Source organism: Octodon degus, unplaced genomic scaffold (genome assembly GCF_000260255.1).
Source record: "Octodon degus isolate 3935 unplaced genomic scaffold, OctDeg1.0 scaffold00130, whole genome shotgun sequence".
Classification (NCBI taxonomy): domain Eukaryota; kingdom Metazoa; phylum Chordata; class Mammalia; order Rodentia; family Octodontidae; genus Octodon; species Octodon degus.
Window position 1 is genome coordinate 5,406,255 of NW_004524706.1, and position 21,468 is coordinate 5,427,722.

The following is a 21,468-nucleotide window of genomic DNA, read 5'->3' on the forward strand; positions in this document are numbered from 1 at the left end:
AAACTTTGGTTTTTAAAAAATGTGAATGATCTCTCAAATTTTTTTATGTTGATTACATTTTAAAAAGATAATATTTTGCATATATTTGGGCAGGCAACAGATATCTGGTTAAATTATGGCTACCAGAAGATATTAAATTCCATATGTGGCATGCATATTTCTTCTGGGCGTACCAGTCTAGAATGCCATTGCTCCAGTCTCTGTTTTAAATATATTCAGCTTTCAGAGAATGGCTCAGCTCTCACCTCCTCCTGAGAAAACCTTGCTGAGATAAAGCTTTACTTCAGTACCTGATTGTATTCACATTCATAGAAATATGCATGCACCAGCGTTTGCTTGCCCTGACTCAGTCTGTCACATTCATGCACTTATTTGTATGATTACTGAGGCAGGCCTGTCTCTTCCACTGACCTGTGAGGCCTATGAGAACAAGCTGGGTCTCTCTGGAAACCAACCAACCCCCGACACATTGACTGATGCCAGTGGAAACTAGCACGCCACAGAAGGCATCCCACTGCCTTGCCCTTCTGCAGGGCCACCCATCCCTAGCCACCACTGGGAGCCCGAGCCTCCTCTTCCCTTCACAGACCCTCCCAGATGGAAAGCGTGCTTTCGAGCTGGCCCAGAGCCTTTCGCTTCCTGATCTCATGAGGACCCCTGTGAAAATGCATACCCTGTTTTATCCAGTCAGGGATGGGACCTTAGACTCTCATTTCTAACAAGTGCTTGGTGACAATATTGTGTCACTTCACAGAGCACATTCTGAGTAGTGAGAATGAAGAGGACCTGGGTACTGCTCTCAGAATTTTCCTGAAGTGTTCCTCCTACTCGGGATCCTTGTTGCAGAGGCTGTTCAGGGGCCTCTAGAAATCAGCCCTGCTCCCTACCCCCATCCTTGCACCCTGAAACAGAACATGGTACCTAGGGCTACTGTTCTTTCTTCTTTCTTTCTTTTTTTTTTTTAATTTGAAATAAACCTTTAAGCAGTTTTTTGAGTCAGGTCAGTCCTGATAATGTATCACGGATGCATAGGGATGCTCCCCAAGATAAAGTCACACAGCTGGCATGCTGAACAAGGCAGGATGAGTTCTTCTCCCTCAGAAGTCCTCAGGCTTTGGCTGGTCCATCACACCTGGCAGTGCAATCCCAACAGCTTCTCCAGGACGTCCCACCCTACCAAGCTGGTATTTGGATGCTAACAAATGGTCTGACACATGCACTGTGTGCATCATATTCCAATTGTGTACTGCAGGGCCACAGGATGGCCTCAGCTGTGTGTGTGTGTGTGTGTGTGTGTGTGTGCGCGCGCACATGGGTGTGTATGTCTGGTTGCACATGTAGACATGTCTGTGAGTGCATGGATGAATGGAGTGTGTGTGTACACACTGCCCCCGATGGTTCAGTTCTGGGAAGTGTTTCTCACACAAAGCCGCACAAAGCTCTTTGGCATGTGCCTGGAGGCTGGGCACTGTGCTTAGGTGGGCCCAGCAGATGTGAGTGGTCCCACTGTCCCCGGCTGTGGCTGCTGTGGCAGATGCTGCTGCCCCTTGCGTCTCCGAGAGCTCAGGCCATTCTCCTTCCTGCCCGGGTTCCTGTTGGGGTTCTCCCGCCGTCCCTGGCTGCCCTTCCTCCTCTTCTGCCCTACAACAACCCAGACAGTGGGAAGAATCAGCAAGAATGTACAGAGACGCTGGGCAGGACAAGGGAACAGAACAATAAGAAAGCTTGGCAGGGAGGAGGCCTGGAGGCTCTGGTTACCTCAAGGTCTCTTCTGATCAGCAGCTACTAAAGATGGGACAACATGGGTATTGAGCTTCTCTAGAGCCTTCTCCTTACCCCTCAGTGCACACCAAACACCCTCCCCTTCCTCGTGTCCTTCTCACACATTGGGTCCCCATGGGCCTAGAGCTCTTGGCAGGTGCTCAGTGTGCCTCAGAATTGGCAGGACCTCCTGCCTCTTGCCTGCAACCTCTGGGGCCAGACAAGGAGCAGCAGCAACTTCATTTCCACTGCAGGCCATATGGTCCAATTTGAATAACTGCCTGTTTTTAGGGCTTAACCCATCTGCCATCTGACCCTCAAGGGTCCTTCTAGCATGAATATCCACAGAAAATGGGGACACTGCAGGGATGGAGACCACAGAAGCTTCCAGCTCCTGCCACAGTTCTGTGACACTGCTGTCTGCCAGGACATGGCTTTGAGCTTGGATCGCACAAGGCCTTGATTTGAGGATTCTCCATCTGGCCTTGCTGTGAGAACCTGCCTGGTTCTAGAGGTGACTGGACCCCAGGGAGGCAGAGGCTGCAGCTCACCATCAGGACACGGCGTCCTCCGCACCGTGCACCTCCGGGTCTCCTTGGTGTCAGAGCAGATGGTGTGGTCCCCACCAGGTGCATAGAGCACTCTGCGTGTCCGTTCCTCAGAGCCCTTCCGGAAGCCACAGAGCTTCTTCTTTTTGGAGCAGGGCCCCCACGGTGACCACTCGCTCATTTCACATTGTGCTGGCATGAGGAGAGGGAACAGGAGAGAAGGAAGAGGAGGAAGGGCGCTCCTCCTCCCCCAAGCAGAACTCCTCAGGGGGCCTCAGGCCAGACATCTTTAGTCTGGAGGGTAGAAAGAGTCACATGGCAACCCCAGAAGATGAGGGAGGCAAGCTTTTTGGGTACATTGTCCCCGCCTCCCATCCTTCCTCTTAGCCTGGGGTCCCAGACTCTACCTGCAACCTCCACTGCAGCTTACCAGGACTGCTGCACTCCATGGTGCCATTGGTGGGGGTGGAGCCCTCAGGACAGGATGGGTAGCAGCGACCCTTGTGTAAATAGCGGCCCTCCTGACACTTGGTGCAGAAGTTGTGGCTGAAGCAGGCCTCGCAGTGCTCAATCTTGCATCCTGTGGACAGGACCAAATTGGAGGCCTCTGGCCCAGCCTGGTATGAACACTTTCCTCATGCCTAGTCCCAACATCCATCGAGCCATGCCCACCCACACAGAGGACAGGACTTTGACCTCCATCTTCAATCACAGCTGAGGTATCTTGGGAGGAGAAGGTAGAAGAGACAAAGGCAGCACAGGAGAGAGGAGGCTGAAGGGGCTGCCCCCAAGGGATGGCTGAGACTCTTGCCACCATTAGCCAACCTGAACCTGAGCCCAGAATCAAGCCTTGGAGCCCAGGGTGAGGCCTAAGAGAACTGGCTTCAGGAGAATTAGAGGAAAAGGCCCCTCTGGGCTTGGTGGGGTGGGAGAAGAGTGTTTCAGCATCTCATAGAATCTCATCTCATCCCCATCCCCAACTGGAGTGGAGGAAGAAAGGGGTATGACAACACCTACAGAGTGGCTGGGTGGACTCCCTTGCCCTTGTCACTGGGCATCCCCAGCATCCCAGCACTTGTTCTCCTCCTGCCAATGTAGAAGGAATCTGCTAGGAGGAGCAGGGGGCAATCCCAGGGCAAATTCCTCTTCTTGTGCAAGCCCAAGTTCCAGGACCCACCTTGGTTGGACTTGTGGGTCCCTCCCTGCTTACCTCCCGCCAGTTCCCTCCTCTGGGGGAGGGTGGGTTGTGTAGGGCTTGGCTGGGACCAGGCGGGTCTTTCACAATCTCTCCCTTCCTGGCTTGTGGGCAGGGCTGAATTCATCCAGTCTCTGACACCTGAAGCCCAGGCTGCCAGTTTCTCAGCAGTTGGCACAGCCAAGAACCCCCTTCCCCCAAAATCTTTTCTTTTCTTTTCTTTTCTTTTCTTTTTTTTTTCAGAACCAGGGATTGAACTCAGGCCCTTGCACTTGCCAGGGAAGCATTTATTCCACTGAGCCATCTCCCCAGCACCTCCTTGCAAAATCTTGAAGATCAAGAGGACAGCCTGGTCCTGCCTCCATTTGCAAGCTCCCTCCCTGCTCCTCTTTCCTCTGCACCTCCTAACCTCTGTGGCTATCTCAGCCTCAGCTCCTTCCTTCTATCCTTTCTTTCCTTCCCTGTGCTCTGACTCCTGGGTCTGGTTATTTGTAAAACAAGAACTCAAATAGTAACAGCAGGTCCACTGCACTGAATGCCAGATACCAAGAGCTTTGTAGGTGCATCTCACAACCCCAGAGGGCAAAAGCTGGTACTGTCATTTTAAAAACGTGGTGCAAAGAGGCTGAGATATGCTCAGGGTCATACAAGGAATATGCAGCAACACCAAGATCAGAACTCAATGGGGTTCAAGCTGGAGCCCAGCATGCCCCCCAAGTTATCAGCCATCAAGGCTCTGAAGGTTGTTGAGGGGCTCAACTGAAACGCAAGCTGGAAATATGTTCTAAACCACAAGGTCCTGGACAGATGGGAGAGGACACTGGCACTGCTCACTCGGGTGTGTTCACTGTGTGTCCCCCCCCCCCAGTATGGCACAGATGAGGTGGCGCGGTAGGTAGCTGGTGTGGTGAAGTGGAGCCAGGCAATGGGGGAGGGGAGTGAAGGAGCAGGCCGGCCAAACTTGGACTTGCTCACAGCCAGTTTGGAGCCAGCAGTGGTTTTCCAGCAGATGTGGGTTAGGATAGGCTGTGTTCTCAGGAGCACCTTTCTGGCTGTAGTGTGGAGGGCAGGTTGGAGGCAAGGCCATGCAGGCTGGAGGACAGTTGGGGACCAGGGGAGAGGTGTTGGTAAGACCATGGCATGAAGAGGGGAAGGAGATGGGTATTGATTGAGCAGGTGGGAGAGCAGCACATGTGAGAGGCAGGTCGTCAGGTCTACAGCTTGGTTGATGAGTTGGGACACTGAGCATGACCTGTGGGCACAGGAATGTGGGTAGGTGTTGAGGGTGGAGACGGGTCCTGTTCTAGACCCGGATTGGGAAGTGTGGGTGGGATATCTGGGGAGACGTCATGCTGGCAGTTCAGGACACAAGTCAAGAGCCTCATCCGCTCTCATTAGTGTCCCTCTCATTAGTCCCTCTCTCTGTGTCCCTTACAGGCCACCAACAGCTCAAAGCACCCTCTCCCAGGGTGCAGGCTCCAGTGCCCCTCTTGAGCATGCCCACACTCACTGATGCACTTGTTCATGTCGGGGTTTCGGGCATCAAAGTATCCAGGCGGGCAGGACGGCAAGCAGACGCCCACCTGGCGGATGTCGTTCCGCTCCAGCAGGATGAACAGCTTGGGTGAACACTTGAGGCAGCCGTTGACCTCGGAGCAGAGCTCGCAGCCCTTGGCACAGGCTTGGCTCCCCTCAGCACTGACTGCAAGGACAGAGCAAGTGTGAGAAGGCAGCCACAGAAGAGCCCTCTTCTTTCCAAGCTCCTGTGGGGACAGGGGTGGGGCAGATGGGAGTTTCGTTCTACCCAAGAATGTGCTTCTCAGAAAGCACCGGTCTGGTTGGCAGCTCACTGCAAGGCCCCCTTCTGCACATCGTAGCAGTCTTCTATCCCAGGGAACTAGGTAGATGTCTGGGGTGCAGACCTACCCATCCCACTGCCTTGCCAGGTCCTACACGGGCACCTTTTCTAGGTTAGATCCTCCATCCTCAACCTTCCTGGAACTTACTTAACTCTCCCCAGAGAGAGGAAAATTCAGCCTCTGGTATAGAATGGAGGTTTGTTTGTTTATTCATTTAGATGTCTGATAAAGTTGTTTTTTATTTGCATTCTGGTTGTGTTGTTTTGTTTTGTTTTGTTTTGTTTTGAGACAGAGTCTCACTAGCAGTCCAGCTTGGTCTTGAACTCACTATGTAGTCCAGGGTGACCTTGAACTCACACTGATCCTCCTGCCTCAGTCTCTTAAGTGCTGGGATTACAAGTATGCACCACTATGCCTGGCTAATGTCTGATAAAGTTTTAAGGAGTTTTAAACTTAAAACTTAAAAAAAGTTTTAAGTTTAAGATTAAACTGCCTGAGGAAAGAGTCACCTACCCAGACATAGGAAAATAACTAAAATAACCTATGTCTAGAATAGTGGTCTCAACCAGGGATGATTTGTTCCCCAGGGGACATTTGAAGGGCCAGGGAGAGAGCTCAGTGGAGTAAGTGCTTGCCTGGCAAGCACAAGATTCCGAGTTTGATCCCTGCTATCAAAACAATGAAAATAAAAAATAAATTCCAGGGGACATTTGACAATGTGTAAAGGCCTCGTTTTTGTACTGAAAACTGAACTCAGGGCTTTCACATTGAGCTATATTCCCAACTCTTTTAATATTTTTTAAATTTTGTGACAGGTTCTCACTAAGTGGCTAAATTGCCCAACCTGGGCTGGAGCTTGCCATCTTCTGCCTCAGTCTCCTAGAATTCTAGGATTATAGATGTGTGCACTTGGCACCTACAGACATTTTTTTCTTTGTGGGGGGTTGGTACCAGGGATCGAACTCAGGACTTTGAGCTTGCTAGGCAGGTGTTTATCCCACTGAGCTATCTCCCCAGCCCCCAGACATTTCTTTTTATCATCACTAGGAGGTGAACCACTCATGGATGCTAATGAACATTTTCTAATACACACAGCAGTCCCTACAACAAACAACCATGTGGTCCACAGTGTCAGTGGTTTTGCGGTTGACAAAGCCTAGCTTAGAACTATCCTCGGAGGCACTGAGCTCTCCCATCCCAGCACTGAATCTCGGAGCTCTGACCCTGCTCTGCCACTGCTCAGCCATGCACCGTGCACAGTGTGAGTGTTGGAGAGCGTGAGCCCAACAAGCTCAGCCGCTCCACAGAGGAACGGCCCTTGCAGTGAAAACAGGCAACAGGCAAACGAACGGTGACAGCCACCAAGCCAAGAAACAGTGGACTCCAAGGGAGAGATACAGGCACTGTGGAGGGAAGAAGAGGTACAAGTGCTGGACACAGCAGGACCACAAGGGTGAACAGAGCTACACACAGAGCTGCAGACACTCTGACACAGAGGGAAACATGAATGGGGGAATGGTGGAAAAGGAAGTGTCCTATTTTTATACCATGCTAAGGATGTGTACTTAAAATTTAATTTGCCAGGTAGCATTTCTCCAAGAGTGTTCCTTGGAAGAAGAATTCTCCCAACTGTTAATAGGAGGAGTTACTGGCCGAGCATGGTGGCACAGGACTGTAATCTCAGCGCTGGGGAGGCTGAGACAGGAAGATCACTATGAGTCCAAGCTGTGTAGCAAGACCCTGTACCAAACAAATAAATAAATGAAATATTTTTTAAAAAAATTTTATATAACAATAAATAGGAGAACGTGGGGAAAAAACCTAGTGTCTCAGGTAAGACCCAGAACCAGCGTGTCACACCAATCTAAACAGGCATCTTGGTGTGGGGCCTTTTGGAATCTTCGTTACACTTCTTGCGGTGTGACTAAGAGAAGAAAGAGTAAGCTGTGTTTTCCAAACATTTTGGCAATACTTGTTTTGCAGTTTAATTCTTGGAGTCTTTTTGGAACAACTTAGCCAACTGGGAGCCATGGGAAAATTAAGCAGGAGTAAGGTCGGTCCAATTGACACATTAGAAAGAACTTCCTGGCAGTCAGGGTGGGCACCAGTGACTGAAGGGTTATCTGGAAGGAAGATGACTAGGTCACCCAGGTGAGAGGGGTGGAGAGAGAGTAAACAGAATTCTGCTTAGTGGAGACAGAGAGAAAAAGACTGACTTGGAAGGTGTTCAGGGCCACCGTGATTCTTCACAGTAGCCCGTCCTGTGGAGTCCAAGGTGTTTTATTTTTGCTTTTCTTTTTTCCTCTCTTGTTTGGCTCAAGTTTGCTCTGTAGAGCCAGTTTCTCCTTCACCCCTCACTTTTCAAATAAACTTTGCCAGTATTTTATTCATTTATTATTTTGTCTTTTTAAGACAGGGTCTTGCTATGCTGTTCAGGCTGGCCTTGAGCTCCCTTTGTATCTCAGGCTGGTCTTGAACTTGCAATGATCCTCCTGCCTCAGGCTTCTGAGTGCTGGGACTTGTCACTATTTTAAAAAGTGTTCAGATGATACTTATGGCTAATGGGCAGAGAAGAACTGGGAGAAGTCTGGGGTGATTCCCAGATATTTGGCCTAGGGCATAAATGAACTGTGGGGCCAGACGCTAGAAAATGCCCACAGGAAGAGAATTCAACTGAGGAGGAAGATTGAGTCGTTAGGAGGACCCAGGCAAGGAGAAGCCAAGACACAAGCTGGAGACAGACAGTAGGGAAAATCAGAGTAAGAGGGCAGGAGATGGCTCAGGAGAGCGTGCCTGGTGCTCAGGCTGCGTACCCAGCCAGACCAGCAGCCAAAGTCCCAGTGTACAAGGCCAGGAAAAGCAGTGAACCATGTGCCCTCCTTTCCACCCTGGAAACAGGGAGCCAAGGCCTTGTCCTTGGCAGGGCGGCTGGCAGTCGAGAATGCTCCAGGGAAGGCTCCTGACTTCAGGCAGGAGAAGGGAAAAGGAGCACACAAACACAGCCGCGGTCATAACAACACAATAATAGTCATGGTGAGGGCCGGCCAGATAGCTCAGTGGACTAAAGCGCCTGCTTAGGCAGGCATAGCGACTGGGGTTCGATCCCTAGTGTGTCGTGCCGGCCCTGCCCCCGGGGCATGCTGAGAAGGCGATGAGACTGGGCATGGTGGTATATGCCTGTAATCCCAGCTCTTGGGAGGCTGTAAACAGGAGGATCACTACAAGTCCAATCTGTGTAGTGAGACCTTGTAGACCCTGGACTAAATACATAACTAATAATAGTAACAATAATAATAGTCCCAATAAGGGTGGCTTATTACTCAACACTGAACACAAATTCCATTCTCAGGGTTTGACAAGCATTAACTCATTTAATCCTTCCAATAGCCCACAAGCTAGGTACTACTGTTTTTAATAATCCTCATTTTTGCAGATGACTAAATAAAGAGGTTAAATTACTCAACCAAAAATAAATAAATAAAGTAAAAATAAATCACTCAACCAAGTTTTCTTAGCTACTGTGTTCCAGGCAGAGAGGAACACAGCACATAAACGGCAGGTTTAGGAAAATATAGCAGCTGGGGACATCGAAAGTAGGACTAGATTAGTTGTATCGAACATGAAATTTCTTTGTAGAATCAGATCTATTTGGTTAATACATTTAAAACTGAGTATCATTCTTGTTGTGTTAGCACACAAAGAAAAATATTCCAAATACTATATTGCAGTTATGAAGGAGTCTTTAGGATTATTTTTCCAGTCCGGGCCTTTTTTTCAGCTGTATTACAAATTAGTAAGTCTATCTGAAGGTGTGAAATTGTCTATTGCTATTTTTAACTTAATTCATTGTTAAAATGAACATTGCCTCTGGGTTTCTGCCTTAGTTTCTTCAGGAACTGAAGTGACCCATTGGTGGCTGGTGACCCAGGTGTCTCATTGGCTTGCAAACGGCCTCAGAATCCTATCACCCACCACCCACACAAACAGCAGTGCTCTGCTTGTACATTTTCCTTGAGCACAACCTGTGACATGGCAGGGAGAGTGTGACATGACACATTTAGGGACTAAAATTAGTTCAACACAGCAGTGTAGTTGACATTCAGACAAGAAGCTGGATGGAGAAGTAGGGGCCAGACCAGGAAGGATTTGGGGTCTGTAGAAAGTGTTCAGATATTATCTGAAAGACAACAAAGAGTCACTGGAGGGGCTCAGACAGGGGACGTGGCCAGGCCTTTCAGCAAGGTGATGCTGTAGAGTGGAGAATGGATGGCAGAAGCAGCAAAAGTAGAGGCAGGACGGTGCCTGGGTTGGAACTCCGGGGAACAAGAGCTTAGGCTGAGCCACGAGGAGGGAGGGGCATAGACATCCAGGCTGTGGAATCCATAGGCTGAGAGATGAGCAGATGCGGGGCGGGGGTGGGGCAGCAAGGAAAAGCACACATCTGGGTCCCTACGAGACGCTGGACCTGAGTCGCAGAATGGTTGTCAGCCTTCTGCTGAGAAGGGGACCCCAGGAGCAACAGCAGAGCCGGGGGCGTAGGGGTGGGGACATGAGAGCTTAGGCTTTAGACACAGTGGTGGTGTGGCCCCCGTGGGACTGGATGTCTACCAGGAGGAGGTCTAGTGGGCAGCTGACACAGGCCTGGAACTCAAGGGAAACATGGCTGGCGCTTGAGATGCAGAGTCCTTGATGTGAAAACAACCTTCAAGGGCATGTGGGTCCCTGAGATGGCAAGGAGGGTAGGGAAAGGGACTAGACCTTTCAGAGAACAGCAAAAGAGTAGGCAATGAAGAGGCTGAGAAGGGGCTGACATACCAGGGAGGCAACCTTAAAAAGCTAAGCTTATTGCAGCGAGGGGTGGCGGTGCATAGCAGTAATCCCAACACTTTGGAGGCTGAGGCAGGAAGACTTCTGTAAATGCCAGGCTAGCCTGGGTGTACATAAAACCCTATCTAAAAAAAAGGTCAGGGAGATAGCTCAGTGGCATAAGCACCTGCCTGGCAAGCTCAAGGTCCCAAGTTCGTTTCCCTGGTACTGTTTTTAAAAAAGGCTTGTTGCATCCTGGAAGCCAGAGAAACATACTCAAGAGGAGAGGGAGGTGTCAGCATGCAGGGTGTTGCTGAGACCTCATGGCAACAGACAGGCTGCTGGTGACACTGGTGGGGTTGGGGTTCTCGTGGGACAGTAGGGGTGGACAGTGGAAGGCAATAGGTGGAGGTTAAAAGCAAGGTAAGAAGCAGAGGAAGTAGCAACATCTTTTTAAAAAAGTCAGCTGTGAGGGACAGAAGTTGGACATTAAACCTCTCAGAGTGGAAAGGCAGCCTCGGGAGGAAGCTGTGGGAAGAGGCGGTGATCCCTGGATAACACCTTCACTCCAGAGAACCAGAGGAAGAGGGACTTGGGAGAAAAGCCAGGAAAAACCCTCGGAGAGGTGGGGGTTCTAAAAGGGAGTGATCTTTGGGAAAAAGGCCAGTGCCCCTGAGGACTGAAGTGAATCTCCATGACTTGACCCCAGTGGGTCACTGGTAGGTGCCGCTGAGAAGGGCAGGGTCAGTGGAGGGATGAAAGCAGAAGGGAAGGAGGCGAGAATGGAGGAGGGCAGAGGCTCAGAGATGTGGAGAGAGCGGATGAGGTGAGAGGTGACAGAGACACAGTGAGCCCATTCTGTGAGGACCTGAGGAGACAGAGGTCAGAGACGGGCCAGGCTGGGCCAAGGGGAGGTCAGAGAGTAGGGTCAGCCACAAGGGACAGAGGGATTTGATTCCCATTACTTTTTAAAATTTTTTATTTTGAGATAGTGTCTTGCTAGGTTGCCCAGGTGATCCTTCTGTCTCAGCCTCCCAAAGTGTTGGGATTTTATAGGCATGCACCACTGTGCCGGGCAAGATAATAATTTCATGGCATTGTTGGAGGGAGGTTGGGGCTGGGTAAAGGAAGCAGGCCCCAGGGTATAACTGAGGGGATGACATTTAGATCCCAGGCCATGCTCCCAGTTCTCACCTCTTCTCTGCTTCTGGGCTGCCATGGCAGAGTAGCTTCCTCCCTCATGCCCTTTCACATGACGTTTCTGCCTCACCACAGGCCTCAATACAGTGGAGCCAGCCAGCTGCAGACTGGCACTGCTGAAACTGGAGCCAAAATACATCTGTCTTTTTCTAGGTGGTTATTATTATTATTATTATTATTATTATTATTATTATTATTATTATTTGGTGGAACTGGGGATTGAACTCAGGCCCTCGCGCTTTCTAGTCAAGTGCCAGTTCTACTGAGCTATCTCCCCAGCCCCTCTCTAGGTTATTATTCTCAGGTTTTTTGTCATAGCAGTGAAGAGCTGACTAACAGAGGGGATATGATAGGATTCCAAGGGAAACGGGCTTGTTCCTTGTTCACTGAAACCCCCACAGGAGCCCCAAGGAGGCGTAGCAAATAAAGTCTGGCTAGGGCAAGGGAAGTGGGGCTGTTCACCACAATGGCAGTGGGCACACAGAGCGGTGCAGCAGTTGGAGGAAGCAGGCCTTCCACACAGCAAGAGAAGCCTGTGAGAGGGGCTCGAGACACCGAACGTCTTGGGGTCTTCGTGTGGCAGAAAACAGGGCCTTAAGGTATTGGTGAGGAAAAGGACCATGGAGGGGTCTGACTGGCAGCTTAGCAAGATCCCTCTGGCTGCTTTTTTAGGGTGGAGCAGTCCTCTGCAGGGCCAGGGAGCTCAGAAAGGGGAAAGGGTCTTCTATAGGACCTCATCCTATGGGCCCTTCTGTCTGTCTGTCTCTTTATCTTTCTTTGTCTCTCTGTCTTTCTGTCTCTGTCTCTGTCACACACACACACACACACACACACACACACACACACACCTTCCCCTGCAGGCTCACACAACTACTGTGCTCCAGCTATTCTCAAGCTGGTAGCCTCTGGTAGCCTCCCTGGGGTCCCTCCTACCTCCCCCTGTCCAATAATCTTTCAAGTTGTAAAAACCTTTCAAGTTGCTGGGCTATCATGAGGCGTTGCCCAGCTATAAGGTTCAACTGAGGAACAGGGTCTGGCTTACAGCTCCCCAGCTCTATGGTCTTCATTTCTTCCAATTTCCAACTCATCTCCAGGGATCTCTTAACCTCGAAGACAGCTGGTGTGTCACAGCCCTGCCTCATATCCATCCATAGCTGCCTATCACCTGCAGAATTAAGATCCAACTCCTTGCCAGGCCTCAAAAGCTTTTGTGAGCTGATCCCACCCATCTCCTCTCTCAGCATAACTTCTAAGATGGATCCGTTTTTGCTTTTCTGGACATATCATACTATTCTACACCTCTGCGCCTTTGCCCACGTGGGTCTTTCTGCCTGGAACTGCCTTCCTCCTCCTGAGCCTGCCTATCTCCTTCAAGCCTCAGAACTAAAGTCGCCTCCTCCAGGCAGTCTTTCTTGAGCTCACCTGCTGCCTGCACGTCTGGATGGTGTATATCTCAAATTCCCGCGTCTGTGGTCCTGAGGTCTGTCAGGCAGACGTCACCTCATGTTGTTAGTGTCTATTGCTATGTCTTCTGCTCACCCTCGAAAGAGCTTTGGAGGGCAGAGACCGTCTTATTTCTGAATGGGAGCCCAGGGCAGGGGTGAGAAGCCCCAAAAGCGTAGAGCTCCACTGTAGGACGGCAAGGGCACAGATCTCTCTGTACTCCCTAAAGTATGGGGTGTGAGACTGTACTGGAGTTCAGTGGAGGATGGAGAGGGATATCCATAACCCAGGGGGTGATGCCCTTGGTTGTGGGGTGGAATCCAGCTTTGGGGGAATGAGATTCAATACCAGAGACTTGAGTGAATTTGCTGGGAAGACAGGGAGTGGGGCCTTGGGGACCAGATGGAGGAAGGAGCAGGAAGGCTCCTTCAGGGGAGATGTGTCTATTCTTGGGTCTTCCTGGTAGCCAGGGCCATCTCCTGCATACTCAGCAAGCCCTGTGTGTTCCCACACTGGGAAGACCCAGTGCTCTTTAGCTCAGCCTAGACCCTTATTTTTTCTCTTCAGGGCCCAGCCTGCCTGTCTCCCAGCTACCCCCAAACCTTTGACTGCAGCTAGACCATGTGCCCACAGAAGGAAATCTCTACATGCCTCATGATCACCCACAGCTGAATTCAGAACATGCCTAGCCTCCTCGTTCTGGTAAGAGCAAAGGGTGTCACCATCTGCCTTCTGTCTAGGTCTGCAGGTTCTGTCCCCAGGCCTCTTGTCTCAGCCCAGCAGGCCTGACTCACTCCACCCTGATGTGTACCGACTTCCAGCTTTTGTGGCGGAGCACCCCGTGCCAATGCAAAAGATCCCCAGTGTGAAAACCAGACAGGAGCAGAGCTGGTCCAGGTAAACCCTGGAGCTCCCTAGAAAGCCATTATGGGCCATTCCCAGCTTCCCCTAACAGTGCCCACGTCTGCCCACCAGCTCCTTTGGGCTCTACCCTCCCCCAGTTTCTTCTTGTGGCAGCAATCATGACACTGATTGAGTGGTCTCTCCCTACCACCCAAGAGACCCTCAAGATTTGCCTTTGCAGTCCAGGACCTGGCTCTGCTGGCTTTCAGTGGACATTTGCTGAGTGCCCCAAGCAATGCACAGGGGTTGGAGGAGAGGGACTGCAAAGGTGGTCACTGTAGGAGAGGAGCCAGCTCCAGGGGGAAGGGGGGGCAGTCAGAGGAGCAAAAGGGGTGATCCCAGCATCTGGAAAGTTGGGGCTCAAGGTAGGAATGGGGGACTCTGAGAGGATAGGGTTGAAAGAAGAAAGGCCTCAGTAAGGACGGATTCTGTGCAGAGAAGAAGTGTGAGAGTTCAGGATGATGCTCAGAAGGGGGGAGGAAGCTCAGCACTGGAAGAGGGGTTAGGCTGGTGGAGGACAAGAGGCAGCCTCGCCTGAGCCTTCACAATTCATAGCCAGAGCGAAGGGCTTTGCTCAACTCTTTCTCTTTCCCTTCAGGAGTCTATCTTGCAAACATTTCTGAGTCCAAAAGTGGTATAGAGTTGAGGATTAGAGTTGTGGCTTTTTTGTTTTGTTTTTTTGTTTGTATTTTAGTACAGAGCCCACAGGGTCTCACTACACAGATCAGACTTACAGTGATCTTCCTGTTTTCAGCCTCCCAAGCACTGGGATTACAGGCGCACGCCATCACACCCAGGCCGGCGTGGCACACTGGGGGTCAAACCCTGGTCACTGCTCTTGTCTAAGCTGGTGCTTTAGTCTGTTGAGCTATCTGGCTGGCTCTAGAGTTGTGGCTCCTGGGCCCTCTTGACACGCAGTTGATGGATGTCACATAGCAAGCCCAGTTCTGAGCCCCAACCTGCCTAGTGTCCTCTGTGAGAGGCCACAGCAGCCACACACAGTGTCTCAGTCTCGCTTTCCCTTCCCTGCTTCTCCAAAACCCTCACACGAAATAGTCTACACAGTGGTCACTTAACTACAGCTTGCATTCTGAAGTCTACACAGGGCTTGATGCCTCACACAGGTTATTAAAAATGTGTATCTAGCACTGGGGATGTAGCTCAGTGGCAAAGGGTGCTTGCCTAACATGTGTGACAGCTCTATCCCCAGCATTCCAGACAGACATAGATCTGTTATCTTATTTAAGCTTTACTGTATTCCTGTAAAATTACATATCTGCTTGATGACTTTTTTTGTTTGTCTTGATTTTTAATTTTTTTTTTTTTTTTTTTTTTTTTGGAACCGGGGATTGAACTCAGGCCCTTGCACTTGCCAGGGAAGTGCTTATTACACGGAGCCATCTCCCCAGCCCTTTATTTTACTTTAGTGTGTGTGTGTGTGTTTTGAGACAGGGTCTTGCTATGTAGTTCAGGCTGACCTAAGGTTCACTATGTAGCCCAGGCTGGCCTCAAACTGGAGGTAATCCTCCTGCTTCAGCTGCCCAAATGCTGGGATTACAGGTGTGCTCCACCATACTCAGCCAATAACTGTGGTTTTCTGATTATTAAGGAACAAAGCTTGCCCAGCGGCAGGCACTGTCTTTCTTCCCAGAGCCTCTGTCCATTTTGGATGCTCACTGCACCCAAGTCTGTCTCCACCTCTCCCCAATCCTTGACTGTCACCACCAAGGGTGGTTATTCACATGACTTGGTAATGACAACACTACATGCTGCTGAGGCTGCCCAGATGTGTGTACAGAGTGAGCAGGGAAATTGCTGCATTAGATTGGCCACTGCTGTACCAGTTTAGAACTCTCTTCTCCTCTCCTCTCTTCTCCTCTTCTGTCCTTTCCTTTCCTTTTCTGTTCAACAGACTTTAACCCAGGTCTTAGGGCTCCTGGTTTAGGTGTGTGTATGGTGTGTGGCCCTGTACATGTAAACTACCTGTGCATGTTGTGAATGTGGCGCTCTCTCTCTCTCTCTCTCTCTCTCTCTCTCTCTCTCTCTCTCATTTCAGAAATAGAGGAGATTGATTATAAGCCACCAAACAGCTGGCCATAATACTCACCATAACAGAGGAGAAGGGAGGAAAATCAAGGCCTTGCTGCTGACTAAACCTAACCACCTCTAATTGTCTGTTAAGCCTGGGATGTTCAGGTTCATCATTTCTCTGAGCTTCTCTCTCTAGGCTGAGTTCCGGCCTTGGCTATTCGATGCCTTTTAACCTTCCCAGGGCACCAGTCCCAAGGGAAATCTAAAGTAGGACCGAGCTGGGTGGGAATTCAGGGGGACGTCCTATCTGTGATGTGACAGCTTTCATTACAGGAATGTGGAGAATGGGACTCCAGAGGCCCCTTCCCAGTCACTGTCACACAGTAGCCATTCCCATGACATGGGTTCCATCACTGAAGAATTAAGCAAAAGGTGTGGAATGCCTACTGCATTTTTTTTCTTTTTGGTGGGGGGATCCTGACAGGTTAATCTTGAGCTATATCAAGCTCTGTTTAAGAAAACAGGGTTCACAAGCATCAGGAAACCTGGGTTCCAACTCTGACTCCTAAGGTTTATTTCTTCCCTTTTCTTCACATCTACAAAGATGGAATTTGCTTTTCTTTTGACACTGAGACCTCTTTCTTGCATTGGTAGCTCCTGTGGAAGCTCACTAGGGAAAGCAGAGAAAACAAAGCTGCCCGGGTGTGCAGGTGGTAGGCCTAGACCTCAGCCTGTCTGCCTCCCCATTACCCCAGTGTGGCTCCCCAAATCCTACCAGGTCTGTTTAAAAGCCACAGGATGTGAGGGATGAGAGAGGCTTATACCCGCTTGTGCCACTGCTCCTGCCTAAGATCTGGGCAGGGGAAGCCCTGTTGCCCATCACCCACATGTGCAGAACTCCTGACCCAGAGAGACCACACTTCAGCCATCAAAGGAGCCCTGAACTACAAAGCCAGTGAGGAGGGAACCAAGCACTCTAGGTGGGGACCCCTCCTGAAAGCACCACCATGGGTACTACACAAAGGGCATAATCCCCAAACTGGATCCTCCTAAGAGAGGGATTATTCCAGAAAGTGGCCTACAAAGGGGAAAGCGACAGAGTGAGTGACCTACGATGCAGATTATCTGGACACATCAATCCACTAACTGAATGCTCTAGTCACAGCAACCTACTGTAAAACCTACAAAGTAGAAGTCTGCAATGGTCACCATACAATGACACTGCCCCAGGCCCCCTGGGTGGCCCTCTCCCACTGCCAAGGCCAGCGGTAGTCCTGGCCACACCATTACTCACTCCGCCTCTGCCTCTTCCCCTTGACCCCTCGGCTGCTGGCGGTGAGGTGTGTCCAGCTCAGAACCAGGGCCACCACACAGAGCCCAAGCCGCATAGTCACTCTCCAGCTCCCGGCCCCTGGCAGGAGGGGTGGTCCCTGGGGGGCAGTGGGTGGTGCAGGGCTCTTGCTAGTGCCTCCAAAGCTGGGTCAGCAGCAGGAGATTCAGGTCTGGGCTGCAGCCCAAATCCACCAAAATCTCAACTGTGGACAGAGAGGGTGTGGGGAGCCCAGCGCTCCATCAGCCCCAACCAAGGTCCTCCAAGGCAGAGCTCCTCAAAGCTTCCTGTGAGTGTCATATGGGAGACCTTCGTCACTGCAACAGGCTACCCCACAGACCAACCTGTAAGCAAGGGGAGACAAGGATTAATTCTGTGGTAGCTTGGGACCCCCATCCTATTCTTCAAATCTTCCCCTTCCTAGGTTTCACTACTCAGGAGTCTGTGAGAACTCAAGGAATGACCCGACACTGTAAGTAACCCACCTGGTATCCTGGAGAAGAAATTAGCTCCTGCTCCTCATTCGCAGAATTTCCTGCTCTGACGTTGGAGCCAGCTACCTGAGTCGCTAGAATACAGTGAATGCTCAAACCAGATTTATGGATTGCTGGTGATTTATCAATAATAGGAGCCAGCTGGCCCCACCCCTGACTGATACTGGCTAGCTCACACGGAAGTCCTTCTTTGTGTCTACCCTACAAAGCACATGCTGCGATCATATCCTGTCATTTGAAGAGGAGCTCTGTTGGCTACTGGACCTGTCAGCCTTCTTCCCAGTGCTGAGTCACCCACGTGTTCTTTACCTGCTCCAGAGCTAACGCAGTGGCCCCCCAGCAAGCTCGCAGACTCTGTATGGCCCTCCATGCTTGGCGGGAGAAAAGGAAGTACCCCCCCCCCCCCAGGCACAGAAACTCTGACACAGCAGGCCTGGCAGGCCTGGCTTTTGTGAAGGGATAAAAGAGGCAGCAATGCCTGCCCTCGCCAGAGGCACAGAGAATGGCGATAATCCCTCAGGCCGGAGAAAGCCAGGGCTCTGGACCCAGTGGCTGGGGTGATGGGGGCGGGGCCGCCCTCCCCTGGGAGATATGTTTGGGAAGTGGGATGCCTGGGCCTGGAACCCCACCTGGAGCCAGGACAGGTGCCCTGCTCCAAACTCAGGCTCCACATCCATCCCCTGGCATGCCTGGGATGCCCACCCTCAGAACACAGCCCTGCTTGCTCTCCCTTGTCCAGGGATCTATGAAAACAGGGCGCATATGGCTCATACCACAGGAATTGTGGCAGACCGAGGGAAGCACTGCTTGCCGGCCTGCCAGCTTGTGGTCTTTGAACAGGTCATTCAGTCTCTCTGAACCTCAGTCTCTTCATCTAGCAAATGGGAATAAACATGACTGTCTCACAGGCTTGTGGGGTGTGTCAGCTGAGTGTTGGCTTCCTACTGGGAGAGCTGAGATGCTAGCTGGAGGTGCTGCCCCACTCCTTCCTACTCCCCTCCCCTCTCAGCTCTAGAGTGCCTAGTTCACCCCCTCGCCTGTCTAAGAGGCCCCAGCAGAAGGTGATAAATGCACCTGCACAGGAGATAAATCATTATCCCCTAGGGAGTTGTGTGTCTCCCTCCTGGCCTCTCCCACTGGCTTTGAAGGTCAGACACACTCAAGTGGCTAAGCCGCCTGTGAGAAGTGTTTACACGAGGCTGATGGGTCCCACCTGGTGCTATGTCTGGAGCCAGGAGAGATGCTCCCATCCACCCCCAAATGTCCTGTCAGTGCCAACCCCTCTGTGCCCCTCTAAAGCCTCCCCATCATCCCAGCCCCCATAACACTCTTCCACCACCAAAAGATTATGGAAGTTCAGCTGATTTTACCATCCTGGGGTCTTCATCCTCAAGTACATTGACTCAGAGGCTGAATGTATAACATGGTGATGACCAGCACAAACGTCAGAGTCAGACTGCCAGGCTTCAGATGCTGGCTTTGCCACTTGCCCACTGTGCTACCTTGGTTTAGTAGCTTACCTGGCCTGATGTTTCCTTACCTTCAAGAAAGTTGATTCTTTATAGCTTAAATGAGGTATTATGTGAATCTGTTCAGACTGGCACTCATATACAGTAGGAGGGGTCAGTAATGTATCTGTGGTATTTTGTCTGACCAAGGCTTTCTGTCTGCATGCCTATAGCCACTTAAAAAGCAACATACCATTTCCCATATGGTGTGGATACCAACTTCATACTGGGCACTGGAATGCAATTTCCATGTTTGCCTTTATCTTTGTGGTCGATTGCCCTGGCATGAAAGAAATCGCTCAAACTGATAGGATTTGCATCTAACCGAAGCATTTATCAGGATGAGAGAGGAGATCCCTGGGCAGATCTGTTCCCTCAGTCCCTGCATTTCACTAACACTACATCAGACAAACTTGGAATTAAACCCAGGTCCTCGAGACTCTGGTGTCATTGTGTGATTAGTTTTTCTAGGGTCCTCAGGGAAGAGAAGGTCTCTGTACTTCATACCCCCTCGCATGATGCCTGGAATGAGAGGTTAGTACTCAGCAAATGCCACCTCCACAGACCCAGCTTTCAGCTTGGTCCCTGCCACAGTCACCCACTCCCACTTGAATCTCCAGGGAACTACAATCCCAGAGGCAAATGGAAAAGAGGATAAAGATGCGAATTTCGCTGGAGCAAGTGATATTGGCTTCCCTCACCTCTGGGATGATGAGTTTTAAGCTTTTTTTTTTTTTTTTTGGCCAGGGACGGAATTCACATTGCAAAGGAACCTTCACCTCAAGGGTACACCACCTGACTTGAAGGTAGAAACTTCACACACAGGTAGAAGAGGGGATGGGGGTCAGGGGCGAGCTGGAAAGAGATCAAAAAGAGAGGCATGGTGGGAGAGAAGGCCACACACTGAGGAGGGGGACACCGCTATAGGGTGGACTCAGGAGTAGCAGAGGGATGGAATACCTTTAACCTTCTTGCCTTCCACACTATCAGGACAAACTGGTACTCCATCCCGGGCCAGATACCGACCCCAAAACCTAAGCCATTCAGATAGTTTCTCAGTGTTCCCCTGGCCCATCGTGGGCTGGAGAGTTGTGGCGGCGGAACAGGCTGTGGGGCCAGGCAGGGTAGGTGCCTAGCGCTCCGACTCAGCTCTCCCGGGCCAAGCCGGGTCCTGAGGCGGGTCCCACGGCCTTAACCCCCCGGCTGGCAGCAAGGCTCATTCACGCCCTTCCATCAACGCCCCAGTGCCCACATTTCTCTTCGCTCCCCACGTCCCGGGGACGCCAGGACAGGTGAGACGGCCTGGGCCAAGAGAGTTCTCCATGGCCGAGAGGCCAGTTTCCCAGAAGCCCCTGCCTCTAAGCAGCCGACTCCAACCGAGCTCTTCTCGGACTCCGGCCACAAACGCCCCCACAAGCCCCCGACCCGGCCATCGGTCCGCTCCCCTGAGACCGACCAAAGGGCCTGGAGCGGTGCGCCTCGCTGACCCCGGCCCAGGCTGCGGGATGGCACCGGGGCGCCAGGGACCACGGGTCCTGGGCTAGGATGTCGGAGGCAGTGAGTCCCGAGATGAAGAGTGTCTGCATTAGAGGGATATCTGATAGGGTCGGCGGCCTGGGTTGCGAGCGGGTGGGCGTAGGGAGCCCTAGGCAGCAAAGGAGGGGCGCTATTAGCTCCAGGATGCCTGGAGGGGCAGGACTCCGACGAGGGGGTCTAAAAGGTGTTCCCTAAGCTGGATGAGAGCAGAGCAGTCGGACTTTAGCTCCCCCTAACCAGCTCAGCCAAACCCCGACGGGAGGGCCCGTGGTGCCCGGTTCCTGGGGCAGGGGGCACGGGGCGGAGGTCTGGGCGGCCGAGACGGGACTCACCTGGCACTGCCAGCCGCGCGGATCAGGCCCGAGAGGGCGAAGGCGAGGCCGGCCGCGGGACCGTCCTGGGCGCCCGGCTTGCCCGCGCTCCGCCCGCCCGTTCCCAAATTGCTCAATCTGCGGGCGGCTCTCGCCCTCGCCCTCGGGGGCAGCGCCCCACCCGGCGCATCAGCCCCTGGGGGCGGCTCTCAGAGGCCCTCGCTATTCTCAGGGCCAGGGTCCACGGCCCCACTCCGGCTCGCCGCTCCGGGCTCGTGTCTCCGCCGCGCCTCCGCTCGGCCGCCCGGAGCGCCTAGCCGGGAGAGGGGCCAGTCCGCGCTCTCACGCAGGAGGGAATCCCCCCTTCGCGGTCCCACCCCCAGCTGGCCCCCCTTCTTGGGATCCACAAGAAAAAACGGACTGGAGCGCCGGGCCCGGGAGTCCGCATCCCCCTCCCGCACGCCCTTGCCCCAAGCTGGCGTGCTGCGCCTTGAGCTTGAGGCTGGCACAAGGACAAGTCTCCCGGGCCGGCGCAGACCCTCG

The 21,468-nt window shown here is 51.9% G+C and overlaps 1 protein-coding gene across 1 annotated transcript; it reads right to left on the bottom strand.

Moving 5' to 3' along the window:
- Positions 1-227: 227 nt before the first annotated feature.
- Positions 228-21,233, bottom strand: Rspo1 (R-spondin 1). The gene is made up of 6 exons (XM_012516880.2): positions 20,947-21,233; positions 17,041-17,420; positions 5,015-5,206; positions 2,740-2,889; positions 2,313-2,501; positions 228-1,641 (listed from the first exon to the last, which is right to left on the bottom strand). The coding sequence occupies exons 2-6, from the start codon at positions 17,132-17,134 to the stop codon at positions 1,475-1,477; spliced, it is 792 nt and encodes a 263-aa protein (XP_012372334.1). The 5' UTR covers positions 17,135-17,420; positions 20,947-21,233; the 3' UTR covers positions 228-1,474.
- Between the last annotated feature and the right edge of the window lie 235 nt (positions 21,234-21,468).

Coding starts and splice junctions, on each gene's coding strand:
- Rspo1 (XM_012516880.2), bottom strand. CDS start 17,134: ATGCGGCTTGGGCTCTGTGTGGTGGCCCTGGTTCTGAGCTGGACACAC. Junction 5,207..17,040: donor GGGGAAGAGGCAGAGGCGGA/GTGAGTAATGGT, acceptor CTGTCCTTGCAG/TCAGTGCTGAGGGGAGCCAA. Junction 2,502..2,739: donor CATGGAGTGCAGCAGTCCTG/GTAAGCTGCAGT, acceptor TCCTCATGCCAG/CACAATGTGAAATGAGCGAG.